The 21,243-nt window shown below is 38.9% G+C and overlaps 1 protein-coding gene across 2 annotated transcripts in view; it reads left to right on the top strand.

Moving 5' to 3' along the window:
* Positions 1 to 21,243, top strand: part of LOC126412754 (protein cramped) — a 181,222-nt gene that overhangs the window by 54,334 nt on the left and 105,645 nt on the right. For both annotated transcript variants that reach the window (XM_050082501.1, XM_050082502.1), the window contains exons 5-7: positions 6,063 to 6,253; positions 8,626 to 8,856; positions 14,405 to 14,633. In XM_050082501.1, coding sequence (XP_049938458.1) covers positions 6,063 to 6,253; positions 8,626 to 8,856; positions 14,405 to 14,633 — 651 coding nt within the window. The remainder of the gene's footprint in view (positions 1 to 6,062; positions 6,254 to 8,625; positions 8,857 to 14,404; positions 14,634 to 21,243) is intronic.

Below are 21,243 nucleotides of genomic sequence, written 5' to 3' on the forward strand. Positions count from 1 at the left end.
TTCATAATGAAACTGACATCAGTGACCATGAGGCAGTTGTAGCAAAAATGATTACTAAAGTACAAAGGACAGCTAAAACAAGTAGGAAGATTTGCAGTTTAAGTGATTTAGATAAAGAGGCAGTCATGTCCAATCTCAGAAATGAACACAAAACCTTTACCTCTAGGCAGAAGCATGTAGAAGAGTTGTAGTATTGTGCCTCAAATTTAAAAGAATAGTTAACATCGCACTGGATAGATAAGCAAGTACAAGGTGTACAACTTTGCTTCCATTGTTTTTTCCCCAACATTTGATGCTTTAATTAAACAAATTGGTTACACATGTATCATTCAAAGTATTTTCCATCGCTGACCACTACTTTCTACCATCTTTCGGGCAGTGTACGAATCCCGCGTCGAAAAAATTGTTCATATTTTGAAGTAATCCACAAATCGATCCAATGTGTGACTTCTTCATGAGGTCAGAAGTGTTGGTCAGCCAGGCCATGCGCCATTGATCTAAACAGGTGATAGTCAGAGGGAGCAATGTCTGGAGAATACGGCAGGTGGGATAGGACTTCCCATTTTAACATTTCCAAGTACCTTTTGACCTCTTTTGCAATTTGGGGTTGAGCGTTGTCATGCTGCAAAATCTCTGTATTGTGCCTCTCGCTGTATTGCTGCCATTTGTCTTTTAATGCTCTGCTCAAATGCGTAATTGCATTCGGTAATGAGCACCTGTGACTGTTTCACTTGGTTTTAACACCTCATAGTACATGATGCTGAGCTGGTCCCACCAAATGCAGAGCTTGATCTTGGAACCGTGAATATTCGGTTTGGCTGTCGACGTGGAAGCATAGCCGGTATATCCCCATGATTTTTTGCGTTTAGGGTTATCGTAATGAAACCATTTTTCGTCCCCGGTCATAATGTGATGCAGGAATTCCTTCCGTTTTTGCCTCGGAAGCAACTGTTCACGAACACAAAAACACCATTCAATGTCTCTTGGTTTCAGGTCACACAGGACCCAAGTTCCTTCTTTCTGAATCATGCCCATAGCCTTGAGACATTTTGAAATGGCTTGCTGTGTCACTCCCACTAATCGTGCCAATTCTTCTTGAGTTTGATGTGAGTCTTCACTCAGCAATGTCTCCAATTCTGTATCTTCGAAAACATTCTCTCTTCAACCTCTATGCCGGTCTAAGACGTTAAAATCACTGTTCTTGAAGTGTTGAAACCAATGTTCCATTACTATAAAAACTGCAGACATACTTTCACAATTTACTTGTCACACTGTTGTGAAGGTGAATGGTATAGATATTCTCTGTGGCATTGGGCAGTAGCTAAGAGAGCTAAATTTAAACAAAGCTCAAGGGTGTGCTTGGATCCTCTCAAGAGTCTGTACAGAATTTGTAGCTGAGCTAGCTCCCATTTTTACTGTAACATTTTGTAGATCCCATGAACAAAAACCTGTGCACAGTGACTGGGAAAAAGCACAAGTCACTCCTGTCTATAAGAAGGATAACTATGACAATACGGTGAAACCTCTATATAACGCTTTTCAAGGGACCACAAATTCTGAACACTGTATAGAGGAAAACACTATAAAGATGAAGGCTTCCAAATAATAATTATAGGGCACTACTGAAGATCGGGATACCACTAATCAGCTTTGACAAATGGTGATGACATTTTAAATTCTCACAAGACTGTAATATGATATTCATTCCAAATGATCAATGTATCAAATGATTAGTTTTTTGTAATTAAAACATGGAGCGCGGTAGGTGGATGGGTGAAAGTAAATAGATCAGTTTGTTCTGTAAAAAGTTATAACAGATTCTTAAGATATGACATCATTGTCCAAAGCTGACAGGTGGTATCCCATTCTTCAGTTGACCCAATTATAGAATATGAGCCAAATTTTGTTTATACTGAACATATTACATAAAAACACAGTAAATGGTACAGATCAAAAAATTAAATTATAAAATGTAACTAAAATTTGCACAAAACTCTAGGAACCTATGCAATCTGAAAATTACATACCTATGATTTTTTAAAATATTCAAGCAAGCATGTTTGTTTTCTATTTCTCCCAGACTCTATGGCAATCATTTCTTGCTCCAAATGAGCAAGTTGAACAACTGTTCTGTCCTCAACTCTATGGGCCATCATATATCTCGTGAATGTTTCAAAAGCTTCAGCTGCCTTAGTATATGAGGGCACAGGGTCATCTTCCTTGTCACTGTCACTTTCACTACCACTATTATTCTCCAAGATTCTCTCTGCAGTCAGCTCCTCAATACTTTGTACTCCTGTGGTTGCCACATTGTCATCCACAGCCACAAAGTCCTCAACAGTGACAGAATCACTGCCTATTAATTCCTGCCGCTGACATATGAAACATGCTGAGTGTGGGCTTTCCGAGCCGGTGCAAACTGTGAATCCACAGAACGGAAAACGATGCGTCTACATCCAGTCACTTAAACATTATAAAGAGGTAAATAATTGACCTTGGTTCCAAAAATGTGAGCGTTACCTGTAGGAAATTGTAATATAGAGGAAATGCAGTAAAGAGGAAAATTTAACATTGTTTATATGGACTTTTAGTCGAGACTGAAAAAACAGACGTAACATAGAGGAAAACATTATATGGAGGAACGTTATAAGTAGGTTTCACTGTATTATGAAAAGGGTAGTCGCTATTCACCATTTAGTGGAGGTGCTGAGTTACAGGGGTACAACAAAAAGTGTGTGTATGTATTCTGATGAAGGCCTGTTTGGCCGAAACCTTCGTTTGACTGTTTTTTCGTTGTGCCTATCTGCAGTTCAGCATCTCCACTATATGGTGAGTAGCAACTATCCCTTTCATAATATTGTCATTATTACATCCTGGATTTTCCATTAGAAGGGTAACTATGTGATCCACAAAACTACCATCCAATCACATTGACACTCAGCTATTGAAGAATCCTGCAGCATATTCTAAACTCAAACATAATGGGGTATTTCAAATAGAAGGATCTCCCCCATGTCAACAGACATGGCTTTCAGGAAGCATTGACGTGTGAAACATGATTGTCTCTTTTCTCACTTAACATCCTGAAAGTCGAGGGTCGAGCCTTTCAGGTAGGTACATTATTACTAGGTTTGTGAGAAGCATTTGTCTCAGTATCACACCTCTTGTCAAAAGTATGATTGCATAGAATAACAAGCTAAATTTTTGACCAAATTCAGGATTTCTTCGCAGTTAGGTCGTCAACAGATGAAGTAGTAACTTCAGGGATGCATGAGGGAAATTTATTAGGACCCTTGCTGTTGTTATATATTGGTGACCTCATGGAAAATATTAATAATACTCTGAGCTAACCCTCCCCCCGTCCCCTTGATAAAATTTCGAAGTGGTACAAGACAAGAACTAGCATTTTTCTTTAATATTCAGAAATGTAAACATTATGTATTTCACTAAATAAAAAACATAGTATCCTATTACCACAATATCAATTATGAAAATCAGAATCAGTCAGTTGACACAGATACTAGTGCATAATAATTTGTAGGTGCATGAAATGGAGTGATCACATAGGCGCATTTGCAGATAAGACAGGTGCCAAACTTCAGTTTGTTGGCAGGATACTGGAAAAATTGCAGTCTACAAAGAAGACGGATTACAAATCACTTGTGTGTTCCATCTTAGAATATAGCTTAAGTGTTATGGGAGCTGCACCAAATAAAATTAAAAGGCTACTGAATATATATAAAGAAATGTGACACAAATGTCACTGGTATGTTCGGTTTATAGGAGTGCACTAGGAAAATATTGAAAAACACGTATTGAGAGACTGTTGAATGTACACGCAAATCATCCTATGAAAGCCTTCCTATCTATGTATGCAGTTGTGTGAAAGAACAGTTACATTAGTAGCGGTACTAATGCTGTGGAAGGAAACCTCATTTCACCACATTTAAACAGGTTTTCAATTACTGCATACTTTGAGTAGTTAGACCTACTTTAAATAATTTTTGGAATCCAAACTACCATTAACTCAGATGATTGTACAGTATTTCTGCCTATCATTATCACATAGCTAGTGATGCATAACCTGTGGTGTACAGCTATTTATATTTTTACCGTGATTGGTCTGCCATTATTCGTGTACATAAGCCAGCAATAGATATCTTGCCCTGTAAACTGAATGTGGTGCATGCAATATGTCTATTGGTGATGGAAAATATTCAGCACACAGTACAAGTGACCAAACTCCAGTGCCCTAGCTTCACTGTCTGTGAGATGACCTTCCCATTACAGCACCCCTTCCTTCATCTGCACACTATGATCAGATCTAATTCTCCACCTTTTACAAGATTTACTATGGAGGTTCTCCTCTTTTATGTGTAACCCAACCTCTTTTTTTTTCTGTTGTTGGTCCACTACACCTCATATGTCATTAACCTAGCCATTTATTTCCAATTATCCCGCACTCATTTTTTACTCATTATTGTTTATACCTTGCTTTGTTGCTTGCTCCTAAGCAATGACATATTTATACAGGGTTGCCACAAGTTCTGGAAATCAGGGAATATCACAGAATTTCAAACGTGTCAGGGAAATATCAGGGAAATTTGGAAAAAACTCTAGAAAAATCTTGTTTTTGTCTAAGTAGATGAAATGATTTGTTTATGAGATGTCGTGCATCGTTGCTGGCTGGGTGTCGCTTCCCTACTCCCTCATTCTTACTGCTGCTGCCATTCCTACCACTCCCCTCAGCTTGCAGTCAGTGCTGTCATCACTTCTTGCCACTAGCCTAGCAGCTGTCGATGAGGCAGGGAGGTGTGAGGAGTGGTTTGTTTGGATCTGATTCTCAGAGATTGTTGATGCAATGGCCAGAGATTGTGGTCAAGTGTGCATGAGTTGTGTCTGAGAGATTGTGTGATTGTGTATGTGCTCATTTTCTGACAAAGGCTATGGCCAAACATTTAGTTGTGAGAGTGTGGTTCTCTTTTTCTACATGCATGTCTGCAGCTCAGCGATCATCTTTATGGTGAGTTGCTACCTGTCCTCATTAGTACTTTGTCTCAAAGTATTTGCGCAAGTTATCTGTTGCATGGATTGATCACTGCACTCTTATTTCATCAACATGGTGTCTGTGACACGTGAAGAGCTGTCCATTTCTGCCGATATGAAACCCATCATTTCCCACTAATGTGCAAGTTTATATATTAGAAAGTATGAATGATAAGAAGATGAAAATTGTGGCAGTCGCTAGCGGTTTGTATGCTATGTACACGTATATGCCGTGGAAGAAAAATCATATAGTACCTGTAAAATAATAAACATAACACAGTGGGTAATAACTGACAATAATGAACATAGTAGAACCAACATGTTATTGGCAGTCACCTATAGTGTTGGTTTACACAACTCTTCCCACCTTATACACTTCTTCCAAGACACTTACATTTTTCTGAGGTTATTTCTAAAATCAATGAAGGCATTTTAAATATGTCTTGCAACTCCACCAAATGTGTCTCGTTTTATTGAAATAAAATAACAACTGTGGTCTTAATGAAACACACTTACCATTTGGCTTGCTTCCTCCCCCTAAAACCAGTTCATTACAAAAGATGCTGATATTAGTACTTAAAATTTTTGCTCACGTGGGGGAGAAATAGAAAAGTCCTTACATTTTTTTTGTCAACTTATGTCTTTACTTACCAGTACTCTTGATCTCAAAATTTATCAGGGAAAAAAGCTAAAACTTGTCTTGAAATCAGGGAAATATCAGGGAATTTCAGTTGGGGAAACTTGTGGCAACCTTGTTTATAGCTCTTTCCTTTCCTTCCCTTCCTTCCACAGTCCCAAGGTTCTTGTATTATGTTCTCTCTCTCTCTCTCTCTCTCTCTCTCTCTCTCTCTCTCTCTCTCTCTCTGTAGTGTGTTATGCATTGTATGCTGTATTGTTGAAGACATGTAGTTATAGTTATTAAATTACACATCATAGTCAACAGCTGATTTAAAAACTTTAATGTAATATTCCTTCTCATTGATTCTGCTTTTGTATTAGATATTGTCTTGTTGCAGAACTTCAGGATGAGTTGAAATTGCCTAACCGTGTGATAGTGGAGTTGCGTCCTCGTGACAGCAAATCGTGGGCCCGTGTGCAGTCTGTTGCACAAAACCCTCGGGCTCGCACTAGTTTACCTCTTCAAAGACGTCTCTCCACACTAGTCAACTACCTTCAGTATAGGTGGCGACCAGAACATTTGAAGCATGTATCCTTACTCATGCATCATGATTAAAATGAAAGTAATATTGTTGCACTCCATATGAAAGGAATCTCAGTGTTGATGGTTCTTTTTTCTCTTTAGACTCGTGTAGTTTCGCTGCACTCGAAACAGCAGTATACATAACTTCCATTGCAGCATTATTTGTTCCTCATTATCTGCCAAAATATGTTCTGGTGCAGTACACATTTACTGTTGGATAGTCAAATTGCAACATGAGGAAGTAAATGTGTATATGCATTTAGCAAGAACATTACATGATTAAATTTGTAGCTAATCTGGGGGTGTAAAAGTGGTGAAATTTAGTACAGAGATCCGCAATCCCTGACAGTAACAAAGATTGCAAGGGGATGTCGGAGATATGCACAGCTATGAGGTTTGACACATCTAGAAATGTAAAGGCTTCTGTCCAAATTACTAGCTATGTGAGCTGGAGGTGATCAGTCTGTGTACCCAATGTCACCTCGCACCATCACACCAGGTGCTGGGCCTGTATGATGATGATAATGACTAATGCAATCTGGTAATGGTTGTTCTCCTCAGAAATTCTAGACACGGATATGTCCATTGTGATGCTAAATGCAGAACCTATACTTGTCTGGTAAGGTGATGTGGTCCCATTCCTGTGTCCAGTGTTGTTGTAGGGCATGCCACTGCCAAAAAATTGTTGCCTTGATGGAAGTCTTTGGTGCTCCAAACATCACACCCGTTTCCTTGCTCAAGGTATGCGATGTTACTGGACTATCATGCACAACCTAATGAACAATATGTCTGTCCTTCTGTCAGGCACTATAATTTGGATTAAAATTACTTTGTAGCGACACTTCTCATGTTGGAGATCTCCATCTATGTCGTTCTCCAATCAGAGTGCTAAACGTCATGCGTGAATTTTTTTGCCATTGCCAGAGTGCCACAACAAAGAGTCAGTTCACTTCCAATTGCTTGTCTTGCTTTTTTCTTGTTGTGTTTGGATCCCAAATCTTGGGTCCTGCCCTTTTACCTCACATTTCATCGCACATGATAAACACCCCCAAAACAACACACAAAATAATGGCGATGAAATAACGCATGTTTCGTACACACCACTACTGGATTCTTTCACCCAAGATGCGACTCGGCTTTACATATTCAATTATCATCACATAGATTGGCCTACAGTTTGAAAACTTCATACGACATGATGTGAAATCGAATTTTTTGGAGGCAGCAAATGATTGTTGCTTTTAAAGGTACACAAATTTAACAACAGAATCTAAAGGTCTTCTGTAGTGCAGTGGTAATGTTAATAAGAGATACAGAAGGTTGTGAGTTCAAATCCATTCAGCCAATATAACTTTTTTTATTTTTAAATCTTTTATCAAAATGACTTTGATTGTTATTATTGTCAATTAATAGGTTTCAATGTTTTTATTTTTAACATTTCGTCGCATCATTTTCAGCATTGTATTAACTTTATTTGTTCTTATTTTTCTTCATATCATTCTTTTTTTCATTTGGAATGTACCTGTATTGCCTATAACCTGTAAATGAGTTACAACCAGTACTGGTCATTGGTAAGTATTGCGTCAGCTCCAGTAGCAAAAATGGGGTGTTACAGTTCACTTTTAGTGCTGAAACTGAATTTTTTGTCTTGAGTTTACTTCTGCAGGTCAGCTTTAGTTGCTGTGAGGAAAGCAAGCATGATTAACAGTTCCGCCGCAGGTTGCTGACAACTGTTTTCTCGAGTACATTGCATATCAAGAGGTTGCAGTTAGGACACAAGTGTAAATTGAGGGCTACAAAATGCTTTGCCTGCTGCAGCTCAGTCATTGGTCATTTAAAATCATCTGTGGACAGAGAAACTTATGTTCCTGTTGTATCTGATGGCAACAGCTTTCAACACATGTTACATGTACAGCATTTTAGCACATGTGAAGTGATCAGCCGTGTTTGCGTGTCACCTTTAACTGAACGGTAGGCAATATGGCAACACTGCAGGACCAAGGGACGGGCATCAACTATCAAGTAATTTTAAAGGAACTATAGTCACATGGGTCCATCTGGCATTGTATTGGGTACAGCCCTTCTGAACCCATTGATTCCATATTCAAATGACATTTGATAGGATCTTGACCAAACTGAGCAGCTTACTCCCAGTTGACTGTCAGGTGTGTTTCTACACCACAGTGGCAATAACTTTGCTGCCAACTTTTAGGTCACTCGACCTTGAGCTACTGGTCAGCCACTTACAATCTTGAGATAAACAGAACATTGAACATTCTTCTTCCTACCTAGAATCTCTTGTAGTAAACTTCTGAAGTGACAGTTTGCAACACTGTCTCTCACTGAAACTATGTTCATTTCCTTAACACTTACCTCAGAGGGATCGTCTTCTCTCTTCAGTTAATGCAGAAGAACTATCACAGCCAGTTGCAGATTATTGCAAAGAAGAAGAACCTCTACTGAGGTTGGCACCTCCACCAGAAACAGTCATCAGCACTCCTTCCATAAACCTCAGTGAATATTTGACGTCTTCAATACTCTGCCTCAGTGCCTATGAGGAACGCCTAGCTAACTGGCCTTCGGATCCGGCTACAGTAAAGACTGCTGGTGTGAGTATATTTATGTTTCTGAATATTATTTTGTTTGAGAAATCACAGTTATAGAAAACTTAATTTATAATAATTAAAATCATCCATGAATATTTGAAAGGTTGGTGAAATTTGTATTTCTTTATTAGAAATCATTGTTAATTTTATAATAAACCATAATTTTAATAAGGTAGGTAGAGTGAGTCTGCGAAGTCACCTCTGCATCAATGGTAATTGTGGCACTGTCGGACAGGGAAGAACTTCTTTTCTTATTAACTGTATTGGAAAAAGCAAAAGTGGAGGATTCATTTGTATGCTAGATGCTCGATGTCTTGAATTAGAAATAGCGTAGAAAACCTAAAAGTTTATAATTGGTGTTGAAAACTTTTCAGAAATATGTGCTGGATACATGAAAATGTGAAAAGACAAAAGTGCAAAGATAATTATACATGGTTGCTGCAGGTATATTTAGATGATAAACACTTAATTTACTTTACACTAAGATGAAAAAAGTCATGGGACAGTGATATGCACATACATAGGTGGCAAATCACGTTCATTAGGTATAAAGGGTTAGTGCATTGGTGGAGCTGTCATTTGTACGCAGGTGATTCATGTGAAACAGTTTCCAACATGATTATGACCACATGACGGGAATCGGCAGACTCTGAACACAGAACGGTAGTTGAAGCTAGACACGTGGGAAATTACATTTCAGAAATTTTTAGGGAATTCAATATTCCAAGATCCACGGGATCAAGAATATGCAGAGACAACCAAATTTCAGGCATTACATCTCACCGCGGACAACTCGGCACCATTTGCATAGAGCTGTCAGTACTAACAGACAAGCAAATCTGTGTGAAATAACTGCAGAAATCAATGTGGGACATGGTTTAGTTTCCATTTATTTCCAAAATACTGAGGTTGATTATGTAGGGTGTATCCATTAAGACAGTGCAGCAAAATTGGCATTAATGGGCTACAACAGTAGACGACTGATGAGAGTGCCTTTGCTAACAGCATGATATCACCTGCAGTGCTTCTCCTGGACTAATGACCATCTTGGATGGACGCTAGGCAACTGGAGAACCATGGCCTGGTCAGCTGAGTCCCGATTTCATTTTGTAAAAGCAGATGGCATGGTTCGAGTGCAGTGTAGACTCCACAAAGCTATGGACCCAAGTTGTCAGGAAGACTCTGCGCAAGCTGATGGTGGCTGTATAATGGTGTTGACTGTATTTACATGGAATGGATTGGGTTCTCTGATCCAATTGAACTGGTGGAAATGGTTATATTCAGCTTCTTGGAGACCATTTGTGGCAATTAATTGACTTCATGTTCCTAAACAGTGCTGGCATTGTCACTGGTCACAATTGTTGACAATTGATTTTAAGAACATTGTTGACAATTCGAACAAATGATTTGGCCGCTCAGGTTGCCAGACATGAATCCCATCAAACATCTTTGGGACATAATCAACAGGTGAGTTTGTGCACAAAATCCTGCACCAGCAACACTTCCACAATTATGGGTGGCTATGGATGCAGCATAGCTCAATATTTCTGCAGGGGACTTCCCAACGACTGGAGTCCATCCCACGCTAAGCTGCTGCACTACACCAGGCAAAAGGAGCTCCAGCATGATATTAGGAGGTATCCCATTACTTTTGTTACGCCAGTGTAGAATTACCAGAATTATTTTGAACTACGTTAGGAATATTTGTCGGTGTATAATGTTTTATGTATTCTGCGATATTCCTCACAAGCAGCTGCCTTGAGGATATATTGTGGGGATCCTCACAGGCAGCTGCCTGGAATGGAATGGATTGGGTTCTCTGATCCAATTGAACTGGTGGAAATGGTTATATTCAGCTTCTTGGAGACCATTTGTGGCAATTAATTGACTTCATGTTCCTAAACAGTGCTGGCATTGTCACTGGTCACAATTGTGAGGAATATCGCAGAATACATAAAACATTATACACCGACAAATATTCCTAACGTAGTTCAAAATAATTCTGGTAATTCTACACTGGCGTAACAAAAGTAATGGGATACCTCCTAATATCATGCTGGAGCTCCTTTTGCCTGGTGTAGTGCAGCAGCTTAGCGTGGGATGGACTCCAGTCGTTGGGAAGTCCCCTGCAGAAATATTGAGCTATGCTGCATCCATAGCCACCCATAATTGTGGAAGTGTTGCTGGTGCAGGATTTTGTGCACAAACTCACCTGTTGATTATGTCCCAAAGATGTTTGATGGGATTCATGTCTGGCAACCTGGGCGGCCAAATCATTTGTTCGAATTGTCAACAATGTTCTTAAAATCAATTGTCAACAATTGTGACCAGTGACAATGCCAGCACTGTTTAGGAACATGAAGTCAATTAATTGCCACAAATGGTCTCCAAGAAGCTGAATATAACCATTTCCACCAGTTCAATTGGATCAGAGAACCCAATCCATTCCATGTAAATACAGACTTAACTGACACACATTAAATGTAACTGCCTGGAAGGCCTGAAAGTCACATCAGTACATTGTTTGTCATGAATTGGTAGTCCCCAGAGACTCGCCAGCCATTAACATATGTTAACTAACTGTAGATTCGTGTGCTTGAACACACTTCTTGCTCTATTACACATTAGACGTGCAGGTATATGTAATAAATACCAGGTATTGGGTGTACTTTTCGCCCTGCTTTTTAAAGAAATGAATTAGGAAATGTTAATGTACACCTGAAACACACATGTAATGCAGAACCCTTATGGGGCGAGATGGATCATTTTTAGCGTAGTCAAAGTTTGTGTCTCTGAGTAAAATATGTTTTACACAGTTTTGTGTACATCCATGCTACAAACTACTTAATCAGGTATATTTTAGCACCTTTTTATTTGTAGCCAAACAGTTGGATCTCTTACACAGGAGGGTGATTTCATGGAAGTCACAATTTTCTGAAATGCTTTAGAGTATTTAATCAAAAGTTTAATTGTTCCCAGATAAAGCATGCCCATGAAAGAAACAAACTATCTTGTTTGTGTCTCTCAGTATTACTGAAATAAAAAAACGATAGACTGAAAATGTTCATGCCTACCTCAGTTTTTTCTTCTGCTCGTTTTCTCCATTTGCCTTTGTCTCCATTTGCTCTCTGTAATTTCTCTTGTGTTTAGCTCTTGCTCACAACCTGTTGATTACCACTAGCTCATTATTTTTACTTCGTAATTTGAATCTTGGCTGTTTGTGTCTATTTCAGTTTCCATGGATTTCCAACATACTGAGGTTCATTATGTAGGGTGTTTCATAATTCATGTTACACACTTCTAGATGTTGTAGAGGGGATGTAGTAGATAAAGCTTTACAAAGCAACTTGTGTCTGGAAGTGTCATCCTGTGATACTACAGAGCACTAAATTTATAGTTGCTGGCACCTCTAAATATACGTACTTGCAGGATGGTTCCATGATGATGATGATGATACAAATATTCTAGGATAACAATAAAAACAAGCTATTAATGACACAAGCATTTAATTGGATGGATAAAAAATCTACTCACCAAGCAGTGGCAGAACACACACATAAAAATGATGGTTGTAATTGGCTAGCTTTCGGAGCCAGTGGCTTCTTCTTCAGACAGAAGGGTTGAAGAGGAAGGAAGAGGGGTGAAAGAAAAGGACTGGAGAGGTCTAGGAAAACGGGTAGATTTTGGGAAAGTTTTATGGAGAAGGATTAATTTATCCATTTGGCGGTAAGGGTCCTTGTAATGGAAACGAACAAGCCGAAAGTTATAAGCGAAAACCGTTCTGATACCTCTGACAGTGGAATACATGCATGGGCACTGTTGTTGATAAGTTTGAGGGGTAGGCTAATTTCTAAGGTGGTAGTATGGACCAAAACAAGGAAAAAATGTCCAGTATACATGGCTCTAAAATGCATACCTGAGGAGCTATGAGTACTTGTTCATCTTCGCTACTGTGAAAAGATCTCTTCCATTGAATAAGTGCTTATAGCTCTTCAGGCATCCATTTTACAGCCATGTTTACTAGACATTTTACTACCACCTCTGAAAGATGCCTATCCTACAATCTGAGCACCAACAGTACCAGTAATGTATTCAACTGTCAAGAGGTATCGGAACAGTTTTTGCTTACAACTTTTGACTCATTCATTTCCAGTTTAGAGACTGTTAGCTCAAACTGTTACATTTACCCTTCTCCATCAGCCTAGAAATTTTGTAACATCATCACGGAAACACCCTGTATATACATACATTTACACATGTCAGTGCCTATACCTTGGATGCTCTGTAGCGTCGTTGGATGACATTTCTTGGCATGGTTCCATGTGTAAAACTTGGCCTACTAAGTCCCCTCTACAACCTCTAGAAGTGGGTAACATCAGTGATTGTAAAACACCCTTTATATGTTTTGGAACAAATTGTTCTTTCCTCAAGTTCATGTACATTTTGATTTTATTTACCATTTTCTTGATGGAGTAATCATGCTCTTGGCAATAGACGGCATTAAATTAACCTTGAGGAATGGATTTGTATGCGTGCTAGATCTTGAACAGTCTTGTTTCAAAATCTGCTTCTGTCGCCGGTGAGGTAACCAATTTTCCATACAACATTGGATGAAGGCATCCCATTTCAGACTTCTCCCTATGTTACAGCCATCAAACAAACGTAGTGCATCTCATTTCTGCGATGAGTAATGTCATTTGTTATCACAAAGAGTGCACTTCTTATCAGCACCTTCCTCAGAGTTTAGAGGAAGGATGTAGCCACTGGAGCTACAGATTTTGTCTACTACAAACTTAGGATGCCTTTATTTCACAAGGTTTCTTCTTGAATTGACTGGCATAATTTATTTGAGGACTTTATTTATAGTAGTTACATTCTCAGTATCCCTGTAAGATCTTGCTGTTGTGTTTTCTACTGTCTGCAGCATTAAGTATTGCTCAAGATGAGAAAGTTTCATTATTGATGATGCATTTTCGGTGTGACTATGTGAATGGGTATGTTCATGTCATGCCAATGTTGACTGCTTCCATAATTATTTAAGAAAATTTTTCAAAAATTATTTCCTCTGCGATATTCCCCCTTTTCGCTTAAAGGTTAAAAATTTCGTTTTTTTATAGTTTACATGTGCCCCTGGGAAATGTTATTTGTTGTGGTTTTCAATTTATTTAGTCACTAGCATTTTTTAATCATTTAAATACTTTTAAAGGCAATTCGAATGTTTACTTGGAAATATACTCCCAGCACTACTAACAATATTGTTTTTCCCATCTCTATTGCTTTAAGTATGCAGAAAGTGCATGGTTTTGTCTTCAGCTGAAAATTGTTCATATAATGCTTAATGCAATTTTTTTTCTGTAGCTGAAGTTATAGATTTATGACTTAACAGGGTCTGAAGTATTTGAGAAGGACATAAAAATCGAAAGCCAAAGTATCAAAATGCTAACCAAATGTATTTTTTCTTTGTCAAACTTAATTTGCATGATGTGATTCAGTTTTGCTATAACTAAAATAATTTTTATATTGTCCTGATACTCCCATAACTTTTGCACAGGGTGCAAAGAAGGCAGCAAAGCGAAATACAAAACAAAAGGATGTGGCTCCAGTTGTTTCAAATGCTGCTAGTCAGTCGGATGAAAGGCAGTCGGCATCTGTATCAAATCCTGACCCAGCAGGCATACATGATGAGAATGCCTGTGATGTCGACAGTGGACATGATTCACCTGCACCCAGTAGCCCCACACACATGGCTATTAACAATATTCTGTCATTGCAGCAAGAGGGTATGTGTTACTAAATTACATGACTAAAACTTTAAAATTAGTTGGACACCTCAAACAAAGAACTATATACTAAAGTGTCAGTATGTTGAGATATTATAATAATTAAATCTTGGATGTAAATTGCTCCTGGTAGTACTGCAAAGCATGGCACTAATCACAAATTGTGAAAAATAGCAAAATATTAAAGAATACAGAACAGTTTAATTTGTAAGACCTTTTAACTTATATGTAACAGATTATATTGTTAAGACATGTTAGTCTGCACTGAGCATTCCATGAGAAAGCATCTGCAGTTTTTGCAACTGTTTTCACATTAACATATTGAAAACAATTTCAGCAACTGATATTCCTCCTGGATATAAACAATGCAGAGCTAACTAATGCTGTGCTACCAACTGACTACATTTGAATAAAGTAAAAGCATCCAGACTGAGTGGATTTTGTGTGTGTGTGTGTGTGTGTGTGTGTGTGTGTGTGTGCGTGCGTGTGTGTGTGTAGTCACCATACTAATGACCAATCAGTGACAAGGTCCACAAATCACATAAAATAGTATCTTGTGCTGAGGTGAAATAAGAAACATAGACTCAAAATTTTGCTGACCAGGTGCAGGGAACCCCAGTGTTTCATGGTTCTGAGATGTAATGACAACTAAACACAACAAGAAGGGGTTCTGGCAAACACCCATGAACACAGTTAACCATTTAGTCCTGAAAGGTGTAGAAACAGTTAGGATGATTTCTGATACTGCTTCTGTTATCCATAACAGAAGACAAATGCCACGATATACTTGTGGAGAGGGCCACTTGTTACCTCACTTTAAAAAAAGTAGGAAATATTTCACTTTCCCTTCTTACAGAAGCTAAATTCCTTGCTGGCTGAAGAGGGAGCAAATCTAGCAATAAATTTTGCGACATCTTGAAAATCAAATGAAGTATTCCTCAAAGTGCTTAATTTTTAAAAAACCCTCCAACTGGTGGAGAAAAGCAGTTTGATCCCTCACATCAGACCATTGAGGAAATACAGTTGCCTAAGTAGTTAACACAAACATTTACTGAAGGCCTTTCAAGAAAATGGCCATTAGCCTGATATCCACACTCTAGAAATCTCCTCCCCCCTCCTATCACGGGTGTGCGTGTGCACCCCCCCCCCCCCCCCCCCCACACACACACACACAAAACACACACCTGTTTGACATTTTTCTTCAGCAAGGAGAAGGCATGCAACAGATGAGTCATAACACGTTCAAGCAACTACATGGATCGTGATTTAATGGATGCCTCTTCTTATTAATACAGTCTTCCTACTCATTAATTATTAAGTATTTTGGTGGCAGTTATGAATAAGAGTGGTAGCCCAGACCATGTTTTAAGTGTGTCTCTTTGCTGTTACTAGTAACACGTTGACTTCCACTTAGTAATAGATGTTTCACCACTGGGCCAGGCACACAGGCATGAGAATCTGCTGTGGCAGTTGGTGGCCACATGGTGTCAGGTGTGCAGTCCTGCTGTGGCCGCCACCACCACACAGCAGCCAGTGTGTTAATCATTGATTATGGCGAGAGCACATTGGCTCCAATGGTCTAGTTTGCAATGTGATCAAATTTATTATGGAGCACAGTGTATGAATTAGGAAGGCATACACACTTGAAAATTTGTGCATACATTGTTCAGCTTGAGACATCAGACTGATCATAGAAGTTTACAGAATAGAATAAATTCTCTGTGATCAGTATTGAGTTGAGGGGAGAAGATAATTCTGAGCTAAAAATCTTTTTGGTGGAGCTAATTAGAATGTACCTTAGACATCCATAATTACCGATTTATTTCTTTTCCAGTGTAGACATTTGATGTGCTACCTAACTACTGTAGCAGGTCATTTTACATTTGCTATTACATCGCAGTTCTAAACCACTGTACATTCTTGGGTCAAATGGTATCAGGGTAGCAGTTAGCTATGTTAGACTGCCGTGTTAGAATACTTCACATTTTATGATGTAGTGGTATGTGGGTGTAAGCTTGAACTTATATACTATTGCTGCATCTTAAATTAAGACACAAAATATTTGTGTAATTAATCCTTGAAGAAGCTAGTGAAAGCCTCCTACTGTATACTGTTTAAGGCACTGGTTGTCATTTCTGGAATAAGAGGGAGAGATAGCTCATAGTAAACTCAGTTTCACTGTGTACAAGGGGGCTGGGGCTAGGACCACATATCTCCCCCCCCCCCCCCCCCCCCCCCCACACACACACACACACACACCCCTGCACACCTGACGAAATCAAATTAAAGATCTTAAACTCATTTTCTCCTCTTATTAGGATGATAGGATCCCCAAATCTCCGACCCTGCAAATCGGCACTATCATTCTGGTCTTGTATTGAACACCGATTTGATCAGATGTGCATAAGTACATTAAGTAGAAAGCAGGGAATCTCCGTTCACCTCTCCTTTCCTCATAAGTGCATGTCTATATTTTTCTTCACTTCAAGCTACCATTCTTGGTAGCCACCATTTCAGTTCCTTTAGGCCTTGGAGACAGAATCCCCAAGATTACTATTCTGCAGGTCTCCATGACCACCAGGGATTTGTACTCATGACAACGTAGTAATAGTATTTAATAGCTCAGAAATTTAAGAATAATGTCATATTTTTCCGTTGGAGACCGAGAGTGATGACATTTTGTCAGATGACTGACAAATGCACGTCAGTGGTACAAGCTAGCTACGTCTCCTGTGCTCCAGTCAGTTCCTCCAAGGTTTCCACGTAGAGAAAACCATGTGCAATACACAGTTTGAATTCATATCCATGCAGAACTGAAAAATGACTCAAGTTTCTGGATACTTCAGTCAAAGTCCACTGCACGAGTATACTCAGGATTTTATTAATGGTGATCTTCAAAAATTTAAAACTTATTACATTGAGCTTTAAAAGTTATATTTATGTGCCTATAAATAATATCATTCATTACAAGACATTTTTCGTTAATAAAAAATAGTATTTTGTGGAACAAAATTTATTAAAATATCAAATTGCTCAGGTATTTCTGTATTCCAATCTTCTCTTACCGTATTTACTCGAATCTAAGCCGCACCTGAAAAATGAGACTCGAAATAAAGGAAAAAAAAAATTTCCCGAATCTAAGCCGCACCTGAAATTTGAGACTCAAAATTCAAGGGGAGAGAAAAATTTTAGGCCGCACCTCCAAATCGAAACAAAGTTGGTCCATTGTAATACGAGACACAACTTAGGTCGAATAAATGACGATACAGCTACAGTAGTTTGGTTCGAGTCGTAAGCTTAGCAGTTAAGCTTTACCAGGTAGCCATTGATATGCGTCAGGCGCTCCGTCCGTATATATAAGGGTACCCTTCCTTTTTCACGTGCTTCGTCTGGTTTGAATTGATTGCTTATTTTTCTTTGATCTGATAAGTGTGGTTATCTTTGTTATAGGTGTTTACATCACTCTAAGCTGAAAATGCATTACTGTACTGTGTCATGCATTGTTTGTCGCATTCTGATAATGGGTGTTTACGGCCTTTCGCCGCTCGCAGCATGGCTAAAAAAAAAAAGAGAGAGAGAGAGAGAGAGAGAGAGAGAGAGAGAGAGAGAGAGAGGAATCGTCTTTTAGCAAAACAGTGGCAAGAGACCGCTATTTGTTGTTACTTACACTGCTGCTTTCTTTGATAATGATCAACAAGAACCAAATAATAGACTGCAGATGATAGAAGATGTTCTGAATGAGAGTTTAGCGAAAATTTTTCTCCGTCTGAAAATCTTTGCAGACGCCTCTTTAGTTCATTACATTGTGCACAGAAATTAGTCATCTTAGATTTAAAAATGTAGTCAACTGCCGTGCTTCATTTCTGACTGTATCACTATTAGGCATAAGAATAATACGAATATAAACATGGCATAATATGTATATCCTTCCGCATTTACTGTTGTCTCACTTAAGTTTCGTAGTTTATTAGACAGACAGGATTTAAATGAGATAGCAGCAAACACGAAAGAATACATGGCAAAATGTTTATATTCACATTATTCTTATGGTGAAGAGAATACTGCATGTAATTCACAATTCATAAAAGTTCCTATTAGCAACCATCTCTTCTCACAGGTAGGAAAAAATTCAGAACGTAGAGTTGGCCATATTGACAAACATCCCAAACAGTCTTGCGAGTCGGATTTTCGTAGTTCATTGAAATGCTGCTACATTCGAAGATGAACAATATGGAATTTGTATTTACTTCATTGGATAATGTAGGAAATGCAGTGGTCGAAGCTTGGGGCGGAGGAAAAAAAGCTCGTCTTCCACCTTTTTTTAAATTTATTTACTGACGCAGAGGTTTTGGAGCCAGTATTTATCTTTGTGCCTGCAAAACATGTCTGTGTAGCGCTACATGTATTCGACGGCAGTAGTTTGTGGCAGCACCTACCAACATTTTGCAGAATTTCCACTTACGCTGCACTCGATTCTAAGCCACAGGAAAAAAAGTGCGGCTTCGATTTGAGTAAATACGGTAATCCATCTCCTCCTCCCTCCACACTCTGCCCCTTCCTCCTGCGCCCCCCCTCCCCCCCGCCCCTTTTCCCCTGTTCGTCACCACCACCACCACCTCCTCCTCCTCCTCCTCCTCCTCCTCCTCCTCCTCCTCCTCAGTGGGAGGGTGTTGCTTTTTCCTACAACATTATCATTTTCCCCGGTAGCAAGTAGTATGTGTTGCAAGTTGAAATTGATCCAGGCGCTTAGGAGGAGATGTTGAATGTATGTCTGTATGACATTTATTGCACATAGATGTGATTCCCCTTGTTTTACACCAAACAATTCCAGAGAGGATGTAAAATATCTGTGGTGTTCAGCTGTGTGGTTTAATATTAGGTTCAGAAACTCGTTGATAAAATTATTAGCTAACTGCAGTGCTCATTCTCATGAATTGGTTGACACACTGGACTGCACAAATAAGAGGAAAATTGCACTTCATACCTTTTTAAGTATCCCAAGTCAACTAAATACAGGAAATAAATATCAACAATTGTTTTCAAATGTTTGTATGTCACAACTTCTCATCCACACCCTCCCACTCCTACTGGTTGGAGGAATCTTACTCCCCCTATATTCTCGTACAAATGAGAAGTCATGTACCTAGCAAATGTGATTGAAGTCACTCCAAGTGTTTCTGGGATATGCTTCAATGTCGTGTCCTTTTCCTTTCCTCCCTTGCAGGATGTATGTGGTGCTAAACCCAACAGTGCTTCTGTCCAGATAGTAAGTAATCAGTTAACACCTGATTGTTTAAAACTTGTGATTACTTTCCAAACTTGTGATTTCTTTCCAATTGATTTTAATGTGTAAATATTTGACTTTTAGCATGTAAACAAGTAGTAGTTTAGAAAATGTTTGAAATTATGTTCAGGGCTTGTTGGAGGTCACTAAGTGCTCTCTTCAAATGCTGCCTGGGTCTAGTTTGGTAATTAGCACTACATTTTAAGAAAGTTTTTCTTGCATTTGGGTGCTTATGAATGATGTCTCCTGAACCGTGTGTCATACAGTGATATAATTTTGCAAGCACATTTAGCTGTAATTGTGGATATTATCTGCACAATGGTATACTGATAGTATTAAGTAAAAATAAATTAAAATGTGATGCCTGATATGGCAGTTTTACTGCGTGAATGAAGAAAATGTAGTAAGCGATAATATTATTTTCCTTTCATCATTTTGTGACGGGTGTCAGCGAGAAAATGTGATGTGAATGTTTGAATTTATGTATAAAGTTTGTTGCAAGTTGCTATGTGCTTGCATTCTCAGATACTGGATGAATATTGTCTGGTTATTTGCATTTGATATGTTTTGCTTCTTTTTCATGATCACCCACAAACCAATCCCTTTGGGAGGTAGGTGGTGGTTCTTACTCCCACAGCACTTCTTTCCAGATATCAAGTGATAAGTGTGTAAAGTTGGTTGAAATAAATCCAGTGGTTCAAAAGTAGAAGATTTTGAACATACAAACCTACAGACACAAATACATAATTTTTTATATTGTTATGAATTGCTACTCACCAGATAGGGGAGATGATGAGTTACAGACAGACATCTTTCAGCCAAAAGGCCTTCTGAAGTAGGAAATACTCACACATTTATACAAGCACAATTCACCCACATATGACCCTTGTCAGGAGCCAGAGATTGGCTGTGCATGTGGGCTGCGTGCCTATGAATGAATATATGTTTAGAAGAAGGCCTTTTTGCCAAAAGCTCAAATATATAGCAGTTCTTTCCTTGTGCCTGTCTACAACTCAACGTCTCCGATGTGTGACGAGTAGTAATATATCCTTTTCATAATATTGTCTTTACTTCAAGCTGGATTTTCCATTGTTTAATACAAGTTTGTGATATGCTGGCGAACCCACCAGTGCTTCTCAGCTGCAAAAAAAAAAAAAAAAAAAAAAAGGGGGGGGGGCGGGGGGAGGGGTTCGGGAATTGTACGTGTGTTCAGTCTACTCATCCATTCTTTCTCTGTCTGTCTCCTCTTCCCCCCTCTCTTTGTGCGTCTCCTCCTCTTCCACCCTTCCCTTTGTGCGTCTCCTCCTCTTCCACCCTTCCCTTTGT

This window comes from Schistocerca serialis, chromosome 7, assembly GCF_023864345.2.
Source record: "Schistocerca serialis cubense isolate TAMUIC-IGC-003099 chromosome 7, iqSchSeri2.2, whole genome shotgun sequence".
NCBI classification, from domain to species: Eukaryota; Metazoa; Arthropoda; class Insecta; order Orthoptera; family Acrididae; genus Schistocerca; species Schistocerca serialis.